Source organism: Pieris napi, chromosome 20, assembly GCF_905475465.1.
Source record: "Pieris napi chromosome 20, ilPieNapi1.2, whole genome shotgun sequence".
NCBI lineage: Eukaryota > Metazoa > Arthropoda > Insecta > Lepidoptera > Pieridae > Pieris > Pieris napi.
In genome coordinates, this window is record NC_062253.1 from 7,875,660 (window position 1) to 7,897,315 (window position 21,656).

The 21,656-nt window shown below is 34.7% G+C and overlaps 1 protein-coding gene across 2 annotated transcripts; it reads right to left on the minus strand.

The window, feature by feature from the left end:
• Positions 1–1,522: 1,522 nt before the first annotated feature.
• On the minus strand, positions 1,523–20,573 carry LOC125059825 (PAS domain-containing serine/threonine-protein kinase). Of its 2 annotated transcripts, XM_047664459.1 has the most exons (22): positions 20,436–20,573; positions 20,136–20,247; positions 19,977–20,062; positions 19,688–19,842; positions 19,330–19,472; positions 18,776–18,949; positions 18,309–18,428; positions 17,627–17,810; positions 16,953–17,053; positions 16,264–16,489; positions 14,962–15,639; positions 11,572–11,739; positions 10,788–10,933; positions 9,937–10,048; positions 7,308–7,483; positions 6,119–6,259; positions 5,448–5,647; positions 4,423–4,556; positions 3,672–3,809; positions 3,170–3,265; positions 2,601–2,716; positions 1,523–1,772 (listed from the first exon to the last, which is right to left on the minus strand). In XM_047664459.1, the coding sequence occupies exons 1-22, from the start codon at positions 20,462–20,464 to the stop codon at positions 1,620–1,622; spliced, it is 3,588 nt and encodes a 1,195-aa protein (XP_047520415.1). In that variant the 5' UTR covers positions 20,465–20,573; the 3' UTR covers positions 1,523–1,619. The 2 variants fall into 2 exon arrangements, with proteins under 2 accessions (XP_047520415.1, XP_047520416.1); XM_047664460.1 differs by lacking the exons at positions 19,688–19,842; positions 20,436–20,573 and having other exon boundaries at positions 20,136–20,371.
• Between the last annotated feature and the right edge of the window lie 1,083 nt (positions 20,574–21,656).

Sequence of the window (21,656 nt, forward strand, 5' to 3'; positions counted from 1 at the left end):
TGCAGAATTTCATAGCGTTTAAAGTCTCTCATTAAAGGTGTTTTAGAGTGTCCAATAATTGATTATTTAACAAACTTATTTAATTTAAAAATTTAAACAGAAAAAACTACATATACATGATTTGGTCACTGACATTTAACATATAGCATTTTTATAATGTTCCAAATCAATAAATTTACCGTCAATTAACTTAGTCTGAATTATAATTTACACAATAAATTATAAAAAAATATACATAATTTTTTACAATATAATTTGGCGTATATAAAATGTTTAGTTTGTAATTCTCGACAACGGTCAAATGTCAACTTTGAAAATTTGGCATTTGATAAATAATGCTAAATTTAAAAAACACCGATATGCAATCTACCCGTAGTATTAACACCGATCTACATCAAAAATTTGGTTCTTTTATTCTACTCTAATAAATAGGAAAATACTATTGTCTTAATACTGAATGCCTAATTATCATAAGATGAAATTTTCTACCAACTAATGGTGCATTTTCATTTCAATTACCAGTGAATAAACGTTAGCTCTTTCTTACGCCCAGGTTATAAAAAATACTAATCGTAATGATAACGAGTCGTACACATAGGATAGAACATTTGAATGCCATTGTATTTGCAAGCTGTACGTAGATTACAAGTACCTGCACGTAAGACAAACGTATACCAGACATGTACACGCATAACTTAAAAATTTTCACGCCATTCTCTCTGACTAGAACATAACTTCGACTCGAGATTTGTAGATTACATTTTAACTTGAGCGCAAAAGGTTTATACATCATTTTAAGCAAGATTCAAATCGAGAGACGTTTAAAGTGTAAAATAATTGAAAAAAAATGTCTTCGATAAAGAGTAATCATTTGCGTCCATCATATTACCATTTATAATATTCATAAGATCGCAATTATTTTAACTACCGTTACTGTGAATTAATTCAATTCCAAGTCTAGGATTTTCTTGTTAAAAAGTGTAAAAATTGTAGATTTTCTAAATATAATGTCAAATAGAGCGATATATTAAGTCATATGGGTTTCTAATCGTGTTTTCACGAGATCATTTTTTATTATAGTTGGAGAATAAGCTAACCGCTACAGAGCTACATATACTTAAAAATTATTAACTTGTATTCACATATTATTTAATCATAAATTATATCACATAGAACACGTTTGCCAGAAACGTTTTCTTATATTAAGTGCGAAGTTTTTTCTAGTGTTAAGTGTTAATTGGATGTCGTTACAGATATGTGGTGAATAGTTGCTTAATGATTCAGCGGATTTTTTATTAGTGTTTAATGTTTCTCTATAAGATATAGAAATGTTGAAGGATTATGTGTCAATAATATTTTCAATACAGCGCCAAGCTTTGTGAAGTCCGTATTATGTCACGGCTGGAACATAGATTTATAGAAACATCTTACGTTTAACACTGACAATACACTAGTTTAAGAATAGAACGAGCCCGCGATGACAGATCTTTATCTGTTAGTTGTCAAACCATAGACATAGACATTATTACTTTAAGGTTCACCCTAAAAAATCTATGAAGAGTAAATCCCTCCAAAACCGCAGCGTCTATATGAGATTGTCCAGCATTATGTCTTTAAGTTTATGAAAAACTGTCAGGTTCACATTCATCCCAACTGTCACAATCGTAGTGTTCGCAGTCATAGTCTATGTCACAGGCCGCGTGACCCGTTGCGTCTGAGCTTATATCGGTTAAAGCCGCTTCCGATACTGGTTTCGAGGATATGTCGAGGATCTGTAAGACAAAATGTAATTAATTTCTTATAATAAAGAATAATCATTTTATTTTTGTACTGACTGCAAATTAATAAACCTTTTTGAATTAAAAACCTTCAATTAACTACATATAACCAAATTCGACTAGGTACTTAAAAGTAAAAAAAAATCATCAAAATTTCTCTATAATATATATATTTTTAAGACATAAAAGATGTTGGGTTAATTACACTATGTATTAATGTCTATGTATGTACTAAAAAACGGCTGTATTATTTTATCGGATTCGTCTTTACTCTTAGCAGCTATTAAAATATCGAAACGATTCACCTATAAACAACTTAAATTGATATGTAAACAATAACCAAAGACAACAGTTTTACATTTGCTTCGTAATTTTTACAACGTCATAGACAAAAGTTACATTATACACTTTTTGTTTAGGGAGCGTTCAAGTATTACGTCACGCAATTTTTGAAGATTATTGCCCCCTCCCCCCCTACGTGTAATGCGCCGTAACGTTGTTCTGTACCCAATAGTAAAGTGACCACCCAGTGACTCTTTATACCTAGAAGTTACCATTATGTGGTGGAAAGTACTGGAAAGTCGAAAATAATATTAACAATAACGCTTAATTCAATCCCCGCCCCGCATCGTAACGCTTTACAAAAGGACGGCCCCCCTCCAATATTCGTTACGTAATACTTGAATGCTCCCTTATGATGAATGGTGGTTGCTGTAAGAAGTACGCCTGGTCTGCTAGTGCATAATATATTTATCTATGACGTACGCATTTGAAATTTAGAACTTTGAAAAATAATTCTTAGGAAAGAAAATTAAAACTTACATCAGCAGAAGAACGCAGACTGTAGTTTTCAGAATGTGGGTCGTGTCGTTTTCGCTCGTCTTTTGAGATGTTCTTACTCTCCGATCGCGCGGCAACTTCTGATGGATTTGAGCGTTCTGAAATATTATTTAAAATAATGCATTAATATTTATAAGGTTAATTGCGCCATCTGGTAGAACTTACAAACTCCGAATAACTTAGCTTTAAGATAAGTAAAACGTAATGAAAAAGAAGCGGGAGCATACAAACTCAAACTTTAAATAACTTTACAACCAATGACACTTATGAACGTCAACAGAAACGATGGTAAATTGATTCTATATTTACATTTACTACCAGTTCGCAAGTCAAGGGCGTAGCAAGAGCAGGCAGAAAGAACTGGCTTATCTATATATATCTTTTTATTCGCCGAGTTTTGAGTCATACAAATTGTTTGAACTACAACAGCGCAGTTTTTGTTAAGTTTCGGACATATTTGATGCATTCTTTTGTTTTTGTGTGTACTAAAAAGCATTAAAATAAAAAATAGCACTTTTATAATAATTTCAGTTTTTTGTTAATAATGTTACCTTTTACAAGCGGATCCAGAGCTAAAGATACAGGGGACCCGCTACGAGGCGACAAACTTCCGCTGAAATACATCTCTGGGTTCGCCTCGTGACGATCTGAAATAACATCTAGCTACTACACTGGAACTTATCTATATACAAGGAAATGTTGACAAAATGCTCTAAAATATAGCAAATAATCATAATTTTTACAATTTTAGTAGCATATGATGTATAGACCCCTTTATTTACCAAAACCAAATCAGTCCAGGCTACATTTAAACCACTAATCCTTTTTTAACACAGCGTAAACACAGAAAAAATATAATAAAAAACTGAACTGTTTTGGCTTTTATTACAATGACCAGACATCTAAAATAGCACGTGCAATAGATATTGGAAATATTGCATATCTATGTGTTAGTTGAAAAATGTTAAGAAATACGAAACAATATAAAAAAGAACAAAGTGTTCGATTTACTCTACTTATTACAGCGCCATCTAGTTCAATTAGTAAACTTACCACAGTCTACGATTTCATGGAAGATATAATGCGAGATATTGACTGGTTGTCTGATCCAGGCGTGAGACATCAACTGTGGTACTGTGCAGCGCTGAGATGGCTCCTTGCACAGCATCCATCTGAGCAAGTGTTCCAGATCTGCCAACGAATTTGAACTAAGATTTGAATAGTTAGAGGATCGGCCTTTTGGACGTCAATACATAATTCAATAATTTTTTTAAATGTAAGAACTTTTAAATTACATTTCACTATCGTCATGGAGAAAATGACGTCATAGGGAAATTAAAAAAAGTTTATTGTATTCACATAGATAATATAATTACAATCAAAATCGGTTATAACGACATCGAATGGACTACTAATATTTGATCGTAAAAACCGATAGTCGTAACAACCGATGACGTTGTTATTAAGAACCTAATACAATAGAATTCAGTCGGGACCTTTGATTTTGGTCAATATAACCGGTATGTTGTTCTACACGATGTCGTCGTAAACGGTTTTGACTGTATATACAGTGGGGCCCTTTTTAACTAAATACAAATTACTTGTGCCCCTTCTGTAACTTATATGACAATAAAAACGTGTATTGTGTGCGTTTGTGCGAATTCATGGGTGTGTGTGTTTGTGCGTATGTGTGAGTATGTTTGTTTGAGTGTGTGAATGTGTCGTTTTATATAATAACAGCCATTAAATCCTCCAAGTCTGTATAACTTAAGTGAAGCGTTTGAAAAAAAAGCGCAATCAATACCATCAGAAACAATTTGGGGGAATGACAATGGTCCCTGTATGGTGTCCTCGATGTCAGAGAAGGGGTTAACGAAGAACGTCAATACGTATAAAGTTATTCCCATTGACCACATCTCCAACTCGGGGCCTGCATACCTGCAAAACATACACAAATAAATCCGATATTTACAACAATTTTTTTTTATTTAGTCATATGTGCCTGACACATGTCAACTTCTTACGTCTAAGACACGACAGTTTTCTCACGATTTTCCTTGATTATACGCTAAGTCACTAGGCCCATACTTCGATGGATGTATTTAAAAATCATGAAGTTTATCAGTTACTAGAGCCAACTTCGCATGGCTGAGAATTTTTTTAAATATATAGATAAAAATGTAACTTATGTACACGCGTTAAAAGTTATACTTCGTTGACAAACAAGATAAAAATCTTTTTAAAATTTTTATCTTTCGCCTTATTCTACGTTTGTAGAAAAAACGACACTAACAATAGAAAAAAGGTATTTAATACATTGCAAGTTTTATTATAATGTATTATCTAGTTAAATAAAGTTTATTAAAAAATCACAAAAAAAATATTACTATATAATTATAGAAATCGACATTTTTTATTTTACAATGTTGACTATGCTTACTTAAGGGTGACGGTTTTTTGTGACGGTGTGCGCACGCATCGTAAAAATTTGCTTTTATCATTTTTCCCTAACGCGCCAAAAAAAGTATAACTTCAAAAACGCGCAAGACACGAAGACGGCTGGACCAATTTGAGTATTTTTTTTGTTATTATTCCTTAAACTCCAAGGAAGGTTTCTATGGAGAGAAAACTTTAAAAAATTGCACCGAATCACCTAAAATTTTCTTTTTCTCAAATTGTAAAGCCGTGTTACTAAAGGTTGATGTGCAGCAGTTAAATTTAATTCACTACAATTATAAAATACAATTGTTTCCTCTTTATATTACATTTTAACTTTGACATCAGGCCCAAAAAAATGCATATACTTTTAAACAATCAATTAATACATACTTATTCCCAGCTAACACCTCCGGGCTACAATACTCTGTGGTACCATAGAACGTAGAGAATAGAGTGTCTTTGCTCATGAATGTTGCTGAGCCGAAGTCTATGAGCTTCACATGAAACTTGTTGTCTATGATCACGTTCTCGTCTTTTATATCTCGGTGTAGTATGTTTAATGAATGTAGGTATTCTACTGCTTGGCCGATCTGAAAGTTTAAAAGTACGTAGTTAAGGGGCGATACCTTTTTAGGTCTGGGACTCAGATTTTTTAAATCTGTTTCGTGACCATTTGTCAATCTAATAGGCAAGTAGGTGATCAGCCTCTTGTGCCTAACACACGCCGTTGGCTTTTTGAGTCTAAGAAAAGCCGGTTTTCTCGCCATTTTTTCCTTCACAGTTCGAGTGAATGATAGATGCGCACATGTTATGTGTCTTTCTAGAAAGTCCACTGGTGCACAGCCGGGGATCGACCCTACGACCTCAGGGATGAGAGTCGCACGCTGAAGACACTAGGCCAACACTGCTCATTCATCAGCATAGATTAGTAGTCAAACATTAAAAAATATAAAAATTATGTAGAGGCAATGTAATGTATATTTCATATACCGTCAAAATATTTAAAACTTTTATATTATTATTACGAAACAAAAAAAAAATGCTAGAACCTAATGGAATACCTGTCGAAAGATATAGGACAGCAGCGGCTCATCAAGTCTTGGTCTTCTCTCGATGAACTCAAACAAATCCATACCAGCACCGTGTTTCTCCATCACCATTTGAAAGTATTTATCGTTCTCGTACATATCTATTACGCTTACCTGAAAAAGAATATATAATAACAGTTTAGTTAAGCAACAAGATTCTTTAAATAATATTCTTATTAGAATTTTATTTATTAATATCATATATAGTGTTATATGCTTGCTATCTTTTCTAAAAAACGACAGCTATATTTCATAATTCAAAAATCATTTATTTATATAGGTAACAAAATGTACACTTATGAACATCAAAAAATTAATATGACTGCCAGTTCTCAAATCAAGGGTGCAGAACGGTAGAGAAGAACTGGCAATAAACTCTCCGCCACTCTTTTTAATCGCCAAGTTTTTTGTTTTACAGTAAACATAAATGTTACAAAAAAATTACACTTCCAATTTTAGATTTTACCTTTAATATTAAAGGTAGCATTGGTAGCTTTCCAATGACGTTGGTAACTATAATGACGTATTTTATTTATAAACAGAATCTCGAAATGAATATATGGTATTTAAAAAAAAATATGTTTATCATGGAACATAAGATACAGGTATCACTAATTCCACGTCATTAAATTTGAATCTGTAGACATCCCTACTCATCGGCAAAGAAGACAGAGGGTGTAGGCCGAGAGAAAAAGCCGGCGTAAAAAACTCTCGGTACTCTTTTAAAATAGCAAATCATCAAACAACACTTATAAAAACTAGATAATCGTTACTAAAATTACTGTGCAAAAGAAATGATTGTTCTGTTATCATTATTCATACTATATTTTGTTAAATTTAACTGATTCAAATTTTTTTTTCAGCTGGTTCCGTAGTGCATGGCAAAAACCGCTTAGTTGTGGAACGACGGACGTCGGGGTGATACGGAATATCGTAGAGCGCGGCCGGAGCGGTGCCGCAGCGTCATCCTACATACAAATTACTATACATGCGTTGCGCCGCACCGCAAGCGCGCCGGAGTTGTGATCTGCGAGACGAGGCGGGGAGGGGTAAAATATATTGCCACACCGCAACGGCCGTGTGGCCGCGCTCGTAGTCTGGATCGACGTCCGATGATTAAACTTTATCAATAAAATCAAACTTTATTAATTTTTCTACTTACTATATTAGGATGTTTCAGGGTCATAAGCAGACTCAGCTCCAATGGAACCTTCCTCCCATCTGGCCCATCGACCCAGAATTGAGCACCCACTTTTTCTTTAAGTATGAATTTGGCAACTGCTAGAAGTCGATCTGATCTACGATATGCCATTTTGACGCAGCCGTACGCACCTTTACCTGTGAAAGTGTATTGTTTAATAAGATGGATGTATGAAACAGTGGAACCCGCATAATACAAACACTCAGTATTATTTGGTTAAAGTTATCCGTTATTACACGTGATTCCGCGTAAGTCATCTCTATTATCATTGCTGATATGTTAAAAAATCAGTAATCGTGTGTATGAAATATCAGAAAAATGCAATTGTATATACAGTGAAAACTCTATATAACGAACTTGAAGGGACCGTACCTTTCTATCGTTATAAGGAGTGAATAGAAAAAAAAACAAATTTAACCAATTACAATAATTTCAAATTTTATTGCTATCCATAGGTAAATTATTCTAAACACATAACGCTTTTCTTTTACTGGCCATCTTGATAGTTTCAAAGTGGTGCGTTTAGTAACAGATCAAAATGTCATACAGGCAATGTAATCTTAGAATAATAACAAAGGCGAGAAGGTTGATTATGACCTCAGGTTTTTCTTAGAAATTTCAGCACCTCAACAGTTACTGTCGCCGCACACGGGCCACACGCCACAGCCACAAACGCCGCCACGAGAAGCTAGAAGCGGCTACAAAGGTAGCTGAAGCGCGCGACAGCCACTTGTGGCCGGTGGTCGACACTTGCGGTCGGTGGCTGCTACTTTTTTTAACCCTTGCCTGCAGTATCATAATGGACTCTGACGAAGAAGGTTTAATTGCGCTACTTTTGATAAAAAGACGTCGTCGTAGAAGACGAAACCGTAGTTATTGGATACACAGAAAGACATTAAATATCCCCTCACCACGACAGGACGGTAATCGACAACCATTGAACTATACATGATGAAGCATTTGGCCTCAGTGAAAATATGATGAGGCCATATTCTGGAAAATATTTGGACTTAGACAAAAAAAGTTTTCAATTATAGGTTAAGCCGTGCCAGACGTTGCATTGAGTGTACCATCGGTGTACTAGCAAACAAATGGAGAATATTACATCGCCTATTAAACACTTCTGTTCATTTCTCAGAAGACATTGTGAAATCTTGTTGCATTTTGCACAACTTTATTCGCAAAAGGGATGGTTTCAATTTTCGTCACACTTTGAAAATAGTGGGACTCGAAAATATACAAAATACAGGCTGGCCAGTAACACGAGATTTCTTCCCAGGCCTTCACTTTTTCTCCTCTATTACTAAAACTATCACTTTTTGAATCCCAAATCGCAGGACGGGATTGTATCTCTGATATAAAAAATTCTATATCTATATTTATCTACCTATATGAAACACAGACTACGTGCGTGCGTTACCGTCGACTTCAGGTTAACTGAGGTAAGGGAGAGAGGGGCGCGGAATCGCGCGAGTGGCGTGTGGCGGCTTTTTGTGTCGGCGTTTAGTGGCCGGTGCGAGCCACAAGAAGCAAGCTGCGACGATTTGTAGCGTGTGGCCGCCACCGGCGCCAACCGTGTGCGGCGAGTCCATAAAATGTATGAAAATTACAGGAAATATGCCAGTGGCGGCGTTTTGTGGTTGTGGCCGGTGGCCCATGTGCGGGGACCCTTAGTTTTGTAAGCTGATTATAAAAACAATTACACTTAAGTATGTTGTTGATGTCTAAATATGAAAGTATTTCTTCGTTATAGAGAACGGCTGTTGCGTTATAAAGAGTGCATTAATGTATGGGTTTGTGTTAAACCAAACAAATGTAACCTAACATGTAAAAATATTAAAAAAAAAACACGGAAAATTTTTCCTAAATAAAATAATAAAAATTACCCTATAATCTATATATATATGATGAAAATGGTCTTCGTTTGAGGCTCAATCACGCCTAAACCACTGATCGTATCGACATGAAACTACCACCATTCGATGCGAAATTTTTCCTAGATGGTTTATGGTTTATTTATTAAATTCCAACGTTCCTTCATTTTTTTATTGCTGTTTTACTTTTATGAAAATTTATCTATACGGACTTCACCGCGGAAACATTCGGGGAGGCTTCCTAGAACCTCTAAACGTCAACATCTGTTAAAAACTCGATTTTCGAAATATTTCAATTTTCTTAGCGGGAAGTTAAAAAGAAGAATAATAAAATATGAAAAAAAAATAAAATAATGAAACATAAAATTTATTTTAATTCGTCCAGCAAAGCGGGCGCGAAACGGCTAGTGATTCATAAACAGGTTTAGAACAAAATGAATAATAGTTATCATATAAACACATAGTATAAATACACACACACACACACACAATAGTAATAGATATCATATTATAGAATTATTATTAGTATGGAAATATTTATCACTTCACGAATAAATGGAAGTAACTAACTGTTAGTAAATAAGAACGCACTTATTATATTTTCATGTAATATAAACTGTATGACAATCCTAAGATAATTCACAGAATGAGACGAAAGACTTTAATTAAAAGCGTGCAATTAGATAAATTAAATAATATACAATAATAAACTTTACCAATTTGTTTGAGTGTAACATAATGTTTGCTATACTCTCCGGCCACTTGTTCCTCACCGCATTGACTCATCAGAGACATCGAGTGCGGCCTACTGCTTGCCGATTTGTTGCCCTGTGGTAGAACTAACTTTAAGGAGGCTTCACTAAGTTATTTAGATTAAATATAAACAGGCCAGACGACTAATAAAAACATTTGCGGTAGAACTGACATCAATTTGTCTATGTACACATTTAAATCCATCTTACCTATGTACCTATACGATTATTGTCTTCTAGTGTTCTGTTTTTTATTAATTATTTTAAAACTTGCACCTTATAGGATAGCACTATTAATTTCACATATATTTTGGAATTGTAAACATTAAATCAATTATATAAATGGTACCTAACACTAAAAATTTAGTTTTTTTTTAATTATTTGTCAGGTTTTTGCCAAGCACACCTACTGTAAAACATTCGAAACGTTATATATTTTTTTTTTGTTATAGAACAGGTGGCATAAGGGCTGGAATAAAGGCTCACCCGATGTTAAGTGAAACCGCTGCCTATGGAGACTCTCAATACCAGAGGGCTCGCGAGTGTGTAGCCGGTCTTAATTGGAATTGGTACACTCTTTTCTTGAAGGATGCTAATTCAAATTGGTTTGGAAATACTTCAGCTCCTTCCACATAGTGGAACGACGGACGTCGAAATGATACGGGTGGAATTTCGTATTCTGCCTCGACGTCTGATGATGAAACTCAGCTGCAGGTATTAATCCGAATAACTCCTCTGAACACTCTCCATGGTAAATGCGGTAGACGATGTAGAGTGATGCCCATCAAGGAATACATTATATTAGGTATACGTACAAGAACGAGCGAGTTATCAGCCGTAGAGTTAAGACTGGACGCGAGAGTAGCGTGTCGTGGGGCATCTTCTCTTCTTACGCCCAGCCATACGCAACAAACGCTGCGACCACTCGCCAACTGCAGACTTGAAACTGTGTATACTACACCTGGAAAAATAATTAATCATCAACAAATAATACGGCGTTATAGTCTATATAAGGCGTTAATTTTTATATAATTTCATGCAATCAGCCTCTTGGCTTTTATCAGATTTTGAGACAATTAGGGAATACAAATCTAATAATTTGTTTTCCCTTCGTAATTTGGAAACTATCAAACTGCTATATATAATAATAACACTTAATTCAATAAATAGGAGAAATCATATAATTGATAAATATAGAATTTGCGTGTTGTTCTCACGAGAATGTAAGTGCGTGCTCCTATTTGACCATCACTCCTGATAGAGGACTAATCTTTGTTTTTAATTTATTTTATTATTATCTATTACTTAAGATGTCATGTGGAACATGGTGTAATGGTTGCAGCTCCTTACAAACGTGCAAAAAAACTTGGCGATTATAAGAGTAGCGGAGAGTTTATTACCAGTTCTTCTCTTCCGTTCTACACCCATGATTTGAGAACTGACAGTAAATGTAAAATTATTTATAATAGCATTTTATTTTTTTTTGACGTTCATAAGTGTACATTGTGATACCTATATGAATAAATGATTTTGAATTTTGAAATAACATCTTTTAGACAAAATAATGAATCTTTTTATTTAAGTAAATCAGTTTCTTACCTAATTCAGTACCGTCCTTGTGCAATACAACGCCCCTATAGGTCCCATCCTTGTGTCTATAATCAGTTTCATATTCGGGCCTGTTGTGTCGCGAGTGCGTGGGCGTAGACGTCGTCACGTGACTACGTACCGCACGCTTTACAACGCACGGAGTACCGGGAGGTTCCTCTGCAACATTTCATACAAATATTATTTTGCATTTACTTGTTTAAATTATTATTATGTAAAGCTTATAAATTTACATTTGCAGTTTTAGTATCTGATGTTATACGGAACAGAAACGAAACTATTCTTACATAACTTATGATTGTTTAGTCTTTATTGATCTCGGTTCTTTAAAAATACGTACAGCGAAACATATCATATGATATTGACGTGACATGAAGAATCCCGTTTATATACAATTTATTAAAATATTTAATATTTTAAGAGCAGTATTGGCCTAGTGGCTTAAGCGTGCGACTCTCATCCCTGAGGTCGTAGTTTCGATCTCGGCGCAGTAATGGACTTTCTATGTGCAAATTTAACATTCGCTCGAACGATGAAGGAAAATACCGTGAAGAAACCGCATAGGTCTAAAATATAAACGGCGTGTGTCAGGCACAGGAGGATCATCTACTTGCCTATTAGATTAAAAAATGATAGTGATACATGTACAAAAATCTGAGTCCCAGACCTAAAACGGTTGTAATTAGTGAATTTTGTTTTTATTGAATTTACGATAATTCTATGATCACGGTAAATAACTCTTCAATTTTCATTATCTCTTCTTGTAAAACGTCAAACGTCAATTTGACCTCTGTATCTCGAACATAGCAACGTTGTATTTTACAACTTTTACAACTTGATCATTTGGAATTTATTATCTCTATTGTTCGAACAAAAATAAGTTACCGACTTTAAGAACTTGCCGACAATGTGAGTACACTATTGTTTCTTAGAAAACATTTTAGGAGTATACGAGGCATGCCTTTTAAGTTCTGTCGTTTCCATATTTCCCGGCAACTTTGAATTTGGACATGTACTATATTCGAATGTGTTTACATTTTGAATCTCAAAACAGTTAAAAGTATTCGGATTAATGCTATTGTTTAGTCACAGCGACGATTTGAATCTGTTAAGTTACGTACGAAAATGAATCTTTCTAAGGAAAATGTTCGTGCAATAATTTTCTACAACTTTAGAAGAGGCCTGACACGGCTTCAGTATTTTGAAGAGCTAATATCTGTGTTCAGTGATGAAGCCCCATGTCTGCGGACTGTCGAACGCTGGTATTTAGAATTCCAGCCTGGAAATACTAGTGTTAGTGACCAATCTAGCGAAGGACTCCCAAAATCCGCCTTCACTGAAGAAAACATCATTGCTGTGAGATAACTAATTCTCGAAGATTGTCATGTGACGTATCGAGAGATAGAGGCTCTTTTAGGCATCTCAGGGACAACCATTCAGAAGATCTTTCATGAAACGCTTGGTGTGAGAAAGCTAGTTTGCCGTTGGATACCGCATCTGCTTTCCGACGATCACAAGGCGGCCCGCGTCAGATGATGTAAGAAAACTCTGCAAAGGTTCAACCGAAGAGAGTCAAATCACGTCTACGACATCATTAGTGATGCCGAATCTTGGATCTATGCCTACGATCCTGATTCCATACAACAATCTACAATATGGGTCTTTCAAGACGAGCCAAAGCCGACTAAAGTCATTCGTTCTCGAAGCACTTCAAAGAAGATGGTGGCCACGTTCGTTAGAAAAACCGGCCTTGTTGCGACTATTGCACTTGAAGATCGTAGAACAGTTAACGCAGAGTGGTATACCATAGTTTGTTTACCACAAGTCATCGCCAAACTTTGAAAATCTAACTTAAAGCGGCGCATCACCCTGCACCACGACAACGCAAGCTCACACAGCGCTTGTCAAACAATTCAGTATTTTAAGCAGGAAAAAGTAGTAATTCTTGACCATCCTCCATACAGTCCTGACCTAAGCCCTAACGATTTCTTTACATTTCAAAAAATTAAGAAAAGTCTTCGTGGTCAAAGGTTCCAGTCCGGAGAAGAAGCAGTCGACGCTTTCAAGTCAGCCATTTTGAACACCTCCACTTTAGAGTGGAATTAATGTTATAATAACTGGTTTAAGAGAATGGAAAAGTGTATTAAGCTACGTGGTGAATACTTTGAAAAACAATAAAAAGTACTATAAGGTTCTAGTTGTGTTTTTTTCTGCAAACGACAAAACTTAAAAGGCATGCCTCGTACAATAATAAATTTATGACTCATGGAAACACGTGTTTGCTTGCTTTGTGTCAGGTGTTCAATTTTGATTCCCTTGAAATGTAGCTAAGCCAGTCATTTGTTTTCGACTTAAATACTGTGAGAAGTAGTTTGGTTCTACTGCAATACACATCAATTAGTACAACAGTTAACATGAGTGCTGTGAAACGTAAACTAAAAACTTTGAGTCTTGCTGAAAAATTAGAAGTGCTCGAAGCTGTGAAGAGCTGTCAAAAAAGAAAGATGTTGCTGAACAATTTGGCCTGCCAATGAGTACTCTTTCAACAATAATAAAAAATGAATCAGACATCATGAGAAAAATACAAAACGGTCAAAGTTTGTCCTGCAAAAGACGACGAATTGCAGAATATCCGGGTTATGTACACCGTGGTTTTTCATCGTCGTCAACAGTAGTAGCTGAAACCGAAAATATTTCTATTTCACCTCCTGCAGAATGGAACGCAGTGCTATCTGAATCAGGAATATCCTTTGAGGACTTTGTTTTGTGCGATGATGGAGTTATGACTGCTGGGACATTATCTGATGACGAAATTATCGATTCAGTAGCTCAGAAAACCGATACTTATGATTTAGATGACATAGAAGACGTGAATAGTACATGCGCTCCATGGGTTTCCATCAAAGAGGCGCGAACCGCATTGAATACCTTACGTAATTTTATAGAGCAAACCAGTAACTCTGAAGAAGAAGAATTTTCTGCTCTTTATAGATTTAGACAATGCTATAGATAGAGAACAACCAAATTATCTAAAGCAAAAAAAAAATTACTGACTTTTATTAATCCCATTATTTTTTATTTTAAAATGATTTGAAATAATGTTGATTTATAATAAGTACATAAATAAAAATATGTTTGTCACCTCTGCAAGTTGAATTTTTATTTATTTTACCTCTCTAACTCAAAATTTATAAGAATAAACCTCAAACTCTTTATGTCGAATCAAAATCCACCTAAGTCGAAATCCTCCATAAGTTGAAAACTCTATAACTCGAGTTTTTTGGCGTCTCCCTTGATGTTCGACTTATAAAGGTTCTACTGTATTGAATAAAACAAGTACTTGAAAAAGTTAGTACAAAATATCTGAAAGGCGAAACATACCTTCAAATTTCTTCCTTGGCGCTGATTCTGTCTGCGTCTCAAGATCGATATCATTACTCAGGCTATCGACGCTTTCGGTTCCATTATGACGCGGAAGTTCTTCAATCTCACAACCAGATGGCGGCATCTCATTAATCGGCGTCAAAAAGTCCGCACTTGTTTCATTGGAGTCACAAAAGTCAATAGAGATACTGCTCCTGTCTTCTTTCTTCTTTTTGTTGTCAAACGACAATCTTAATTGATCATTTCTTATTCTGGGAGATGTTCCGGTTGGCGTAACTTCCTGCGAATGCTGAGATGTGTAGTAAATCGAGTCAGATTTTTCCGAAGCCTTCCCCGTTTTCCCGTTATGCTCAGAGCGGAGTATATTTTCCGATCGTGATTTTGAAATCGAGTGTGAAAAGTTCTCATCGTCGATTGAAATTCCGGACATGCCGGAAGTGACGTCAGGTAGTGCTGAAGTGTCATTCCGTTGTTCTGTGGTACTCAGGCTTGAGACCATGTCTTGTGTGGGTGTCGGTGTGTGTGTGATTAAACTGCTGGACTTGTCAAGGCAGAGAGCGCTGGAGGATTTTTCTCTATTGGTAGAAAGAAGTGACGGCTGTACGTTTAGTGACATGCAGGCGGATTTCTGGCTTCCATTAAACGCTCCACATGAATCATCGTCTGTGTCTGAAACTAAAAGATGGATTGGGCTATACAAAAAATAAACATTTCATGATACAGGTTAACTCGTTTTATCAATCAATTAATATAATATATTGTTATACATATAAGGTTGTTAAGAATTATTAAAATTAATAAAATTTAAAAACCAAATTTTATTTTTTATTTCCTAAATTGTTTTTATTTATTTAACACTTCGTTGAAAGACATTCAGTACATTGAAAATAATTAATGAGGAGGGCAAAGGCCGGTCTAATCGCTTTAACCAACGCCAGACAACCACTATAACAAGTATAAAATTAAATCAAACAACCCAAGAAGTGCAAAACTAGTTACAATTATTTAAACATATAGAATTAACAAAACAAACAAATTAAAAATATGTTGTAATTAAAAATGAAAAAGGACACACGAATCACAATAATTTAAATTAGCACGATTTATTAGAGATTAGATATTAAATTAAGAAACGATTTTATAAATAATTTCTACTACAAAATACTGTTTTATCAAACTTTTAGCGTGTAAACCCAATTACCCAAGTTATAAGTCTACCCTCATAATTTTTGCGGGTAGATCTCATAACTTGGTTAAATACTTGGATATACATTAATGAGACTACAAAAGGTAACTTACCCGACCCATCATCATTGTTCACAGGCGACAGGGTCATGTTCCTATTCGTATCTTGAATCTTGATCAAATCGCATTCCCTACAAAAGTTCTGTATGACATCTTCAATATGATGTCCGATAACTTCCGATAGCGACTTTCCGAATGTCAGTTGTGCAAAATGCTGGTTGCAAGCCGTAATTATTCCAGACTCGTCCACCACTAGAAGTCCGCTTACGTTGTATGTAACCTGTAAAAGGCGTTATAATTTCTACAGAATTCATTATTAAAAGAAAGATTTGATTTAAATCTGAATCGATTGTAATTTGACTATTATTTACTCTAATCCTTGGGATTAAGTTAGTCCAGTTCTAACAATTTGTATGACTTAAAACATCTTGCCATTCGGGGCACATGTCCCAACCACTAAGTCCGATGGACTTTATGAATTGGACGATGTTGGCGTCGAAAATCGATTTAATTGCTCCATTTCAATGTGTTAATCTATGTATTACCATCACAGCGTAATACAGTAATGGATGTTGACGTCAATTGTCCTTTAGTAAAAGAAAAACTTAAGTAAACATGTCTCATGTTTTTATTTATTTAGTTAAAAAATTCGAAACTGCCATGTTTTAAGTTCTTGTTTAAAATACGTATTTATGGCAGTTATGTTTGACGTGATAATTGCTTATGTAGAAATATATACTTACCCTAACATTAACTTCAAATATAGGTCGATCTTTGGGCTTCATAGTTTCTGATTTAGATATCCAAAGACAAAGCGGAAACGAACATCCATCTAATGTCCTACCTAAAAATAGTATGATTATTTATAACAAAGTTGCGTAAGCAGCGTTGGCCTTGTGGCTTGAACATGCAATCCTCATTCCTGAGGACGTAGGTTCGGACCCCGGCTGTGCACTAATAGACTTTTCTATGTGCGCGTTTAACAGGCGCTCGTACGGTGAAAGCAACCGGCATGCTTTAGACCCAAATACTATAAGGTGTGTATCAGGCACAGAAGACTTATAACCTACTTGCCTATAAACCCCAGGAATCATGCAGAAATCTCAGGCTTGTATGCAGTAGCGCCAAAGCTTTTTCTTATATTTAAGTTTGTATAGCGCAGCTTAATACAAAGAGCGGTTAAGCTGTCACCGAATGAACTTGCTCGCCAACTCACCATTAGACAGTATGTGAGTTGACTAAAACGTCACCATATTCTAGAGCTAGAAGACCGACAGTAGCTCTAGACAGAAGATGAGTAGATGCTTCCAATGGGAAGTCACTCCACATGACAGCACCACAGAAAAAATTCGCTCATAGCCTTAGGGCTGATTGCAAATAACCGCAGAAAAAAAAAAGTTTGTATAGTATATCTTACCAGTAGCCTTCTGTTTGGCCAATGCCTTAGGTATAGCAAGGTCATAAGGCGGCAAGTGTATTGAAGGAATGAGGGACGCTATAGGCAATCCCACGAGCTTCTCACACGACTCCGCTTGGAACAAAAGTCCTGCGTCAGCACCTTCACAACTTATTATTGTCCCCGTGTCTGCGTCTATGGTGAACTGGAAAGTAATATTATTTTCTTATACGGCAGGCTACTAATTGAGGAGAATAAAATTGTTATTCTTTTATTTTAAAAATAAATTATATTCTACCCGCTTATTCATATATATCCTGCAAAAATACATTGTAACACTTTTAACTGCTACTGTGGTATAGTGGTTTATGGAATACAAAATAGCCCGAAGAATTCCGAAACAAATCTTAGAAGGCACAAAATGCTGATTATCTATTAGTGGAAGAAACTTTAGTGAAATGTACACAGAACACATATTCTTAATGCGCCATTGGTGGATTATGGCACCTAATACCGACAAATGGTAAATTGGCTGAATACTTTCCTTATTAGTTTCTTCATTACTAAAAACTATAATATAAATTTGAAATATAAAATATCCACCCCAACAATTTGGCAACAAAAATTTGAATGACACAATTACCTTGTGCATTATTTTATACAAAGCAGTGTACTGTTCGCTCAATTGTTTTTTTATACATACCAAAACATTTTTACAGCTGACGGGCTCTGCAACAACCAAACACGGGCCATCAGAATCCAACTGTCGGATCCAAAGTGATACTTGTAATGCAGTTCCATCTTTTGACAGTAATTCCACAACCTGGGCAAACATTTTACATATTTAAGAGATTAATAAAACTATACTACTACTGCCACAAATACATATCATAAACCTTTAGTAATGTAGTTTGTTGCATTGTATTCTGTACTTTATCCAAAATATTTGGTTGAAAATAAATAATTATCTCTATATCTATACTTCATAAAATGTTTTTTTGTTGACTTGATTGTTAATAATTACCAAAACATCAATTTATTGTATTTTATAACTGAAGTACAAAAAATAAATATTTTTTTGTTGTTTAAAGCTGTTCATCAACCAACCTAAGAAGAAAACTGATCATATTTGCATTATACACATTATTTTTTAGTGTAAAAATTACTCACTTTACCACCTAGCAACACAGCTGTACCATCTTCAGAAGTGTCTCCATCTTCTGCATGTAAACTGAACTTCTTTTGATTTGACCTGTTGTGTAGTAAGTCAGAAAAACACAGATCACAGAGTTCACCAGAAGAATATCCTAGAAGTGAGCATGCCTTGTTGTTTACTATAAGAATCTGGGGACAAAATTTAAATAAAACATTGTTCTGTGATGACAATTTAAGTGCATAAATTTTGTCATAATTCATTCATCCATTACGGTATATTTAAGTAACAAACATATATATCCAATGACAAAAATACTTTTACAATTCTGTAAAAAAATAATTTTGGACAGTAAACTCTTTTACCATAAAGGGAAAATTTATTTTTTGTTCTAATTTAAAGCAATTACATATATTTCTAAGTATAAATATTAGGTAAGTAATCTATTAGGCAGTTTAAAAGACAATTTTATCTGTAGAATTTAGTGAGACTAAATTGAAATTTAATATAAAATGAATATAGAGTAATACTTTCATAAATTTAAGGTCACTGATTGATTGATTGAACTGACCTTTGATGTATTAGGCTCAATTGTAAACACGGCTTTATTAGTTATATTTTGCTGTAGCCGGTCAGTTTGAGATTGTGCTGGTGAGCTGGTTACATCTCCTGACGCTAATGATGTATTGAAACGAAGGCCATTGGGTCCGTCAACTAAAAAAATCCCATTGTTAGAATTGTTACTTCAACAAAATCAATATTTAATGTTGTGTAACTAAAAAATTCACAGCATACACATAAGAACTACAGTTTGGTTTATCTAGTTGCTTAATAATTAAAAAAAACTATTTCATTTATAATCCCTTCTGCATCATATTCTCATTAAAATATTAAATGACGAAAACCAGAAAAAGTAAGCAATGAAATACCTCTAACTAAATCAACAGATGTTTTAACTTTTGTTGGAGTTTCCATATCCATTTTTATGGATCTAATATGGTGTTTTAGTCTTGGAAAACTTTGATTGCCCTCAAATGAGCAATTTCTCCAAACATTTTGATATTTCTTTTGTGCTTTGACGGTCCTAAAAATAGCACCATATAATTTAAATATTAACATATAAAATTATAAGACATTTGAATCCTTTTATATATTTTTCATCTTATCCTTTATAATTGTCTGTTGTTTATTTAACTAATTTCCTGGACTGTAACAAACCTGCATCTATTATCAATATCCAAACACTTTTCAGGTGTAGAAAATCTTCGATTTTCATTTGTTATTGCAGCTACAAACCGCGGTTTCTAAAAAAAAGCCATAGTTACGTCAAAGCATGGACTAGAATCTTATTAACGCTGTATATTATGATCCACTTACAGGTTTAGGCGTTATATTTAAATGCTCTGGAGAATAATTATCCACAAATCTTCCCAAACGCGGCTTAATAGGTGTTACGTTTGGCGTACCTGCAGCAGACGCGCAAGACACACTAAAACAATATAAATACTAAATATGAATAGTTCACTGGGTCAATTACTTCTATAAATAAACACAGTAAAAGTACTGCTAGTTATGATTTATTTACATCCTTCAAACATGTTGTTGAAGGAAAATCGATAATCTACAGCGCGCATGTCTTAAATACAAAAACAATGTACTAACAACATATTAACTCACCGATTGAAATTAAGAAGCGCGGACTCCATTATTAACACAACAATAGATGTATTTTTATTATTTGGTTAATATCATAAATTTTTTGATTAATAACTATTCTTTAGTATGTTTATGAAAATTGGAAATAACCGTCTAAATTCAAATAATATTTGAAATCAGCTGCTATTTGCTAATGTCAATTGGTTATTTGTCAAAAATTACTGTTTTATGGTATTTGAAAATGTGGTCAAATTTAACAGGCATTTTACAATAAAAGTAGTACATAGGTATATAAAATAAAATTTAATTACGATTTATATAGTTGTATTAGATTACGTATATGTTCCATGGAAAAAATATAATAATTAATTTCATTCAATAGTATTGTAGATAGCGCTGCCTACAATTTCTGACAAGCTCCTTATTCAGTACTATTATAAATTAGTTTTGCTTTTATTTAGTAAAGCGCCATCTTTCAGTTCCACAAACTCAATACTTTTCGTCAAATTGCATATAGGTATTAAACAAATGAATAACTGAGTGGCTGAAATTTATCATGACATGTTTTGTAAATAAAAAAAAAAACAAAATGATTACGAATTTAATACTTTAGTATAATTTTCGCTCTCAGTCTTGAACTGGGTCAAATCTTTCGTACATGTTTCAACATTTCACCATATCTTTCGACTGGGAGCGTGGCGTCTCCTGTAATCCGGCTACTCGGAGGTCTGGTACAGAGGATGGTTTGAGGTTGGGAGTCCTGGTGCTGAGTGGCCCATGTTGACTGGACGTCCACACTAAGCCTGGTATTAATATGGACCCCCCGGAGGAGTCTGGGGGGTGCAGGTTCATTAAGGAGGGGCGAACCGGGCCAGGGGGGAAACCCAGCAGCCAAAAGTCCCCGTATCGGGCAGTAGTGGGATAGCGGCCGGGAGTGGGCGCTCAGTATCAGCCCGACCAATACAACCAGACCTGTTCCTTTTGCCGTGTTTAAAATTTTGACTGTCTCAAAGATTATTTAATTTATCGTTAAGAATCTTAATGCTCTATTTTACGAGTTATGAACTCGAGTCTATTTCAAAACTATATATATATTATATTGGTTTCAAAAATGATCGCCCCATAAAAATATGAGCGTCATTATAAATATGTACTTTAAAATATTTTTCATTCTCTCTTTAATATTAAATCACTTCAAACACTATTAATCATATAAATTAGTGGTTATTGAAGTCTATTATA

Coding starts and splice junctions, on each gene's coding strand:
- LOC125059825 (XM_047664459.1), bottom strand. CDS start 20,464: ATGGAGTCCGCGCTTCTTAATTTCAATCG. Junction 16,490..16,952: donor TATTTGAAGTTAATGTTAGG/GTAAGTATATAT, acceptor CGCCTTTTACAG/GTTACATACAACGTAAGCGG. Junction 10,049..10,787: donor CTGATAACTCGCTCGTTCTT/GTACGTATACCT, acceptor GTTCTACCACAG/GGCAACAAATCGGCAAGCAG.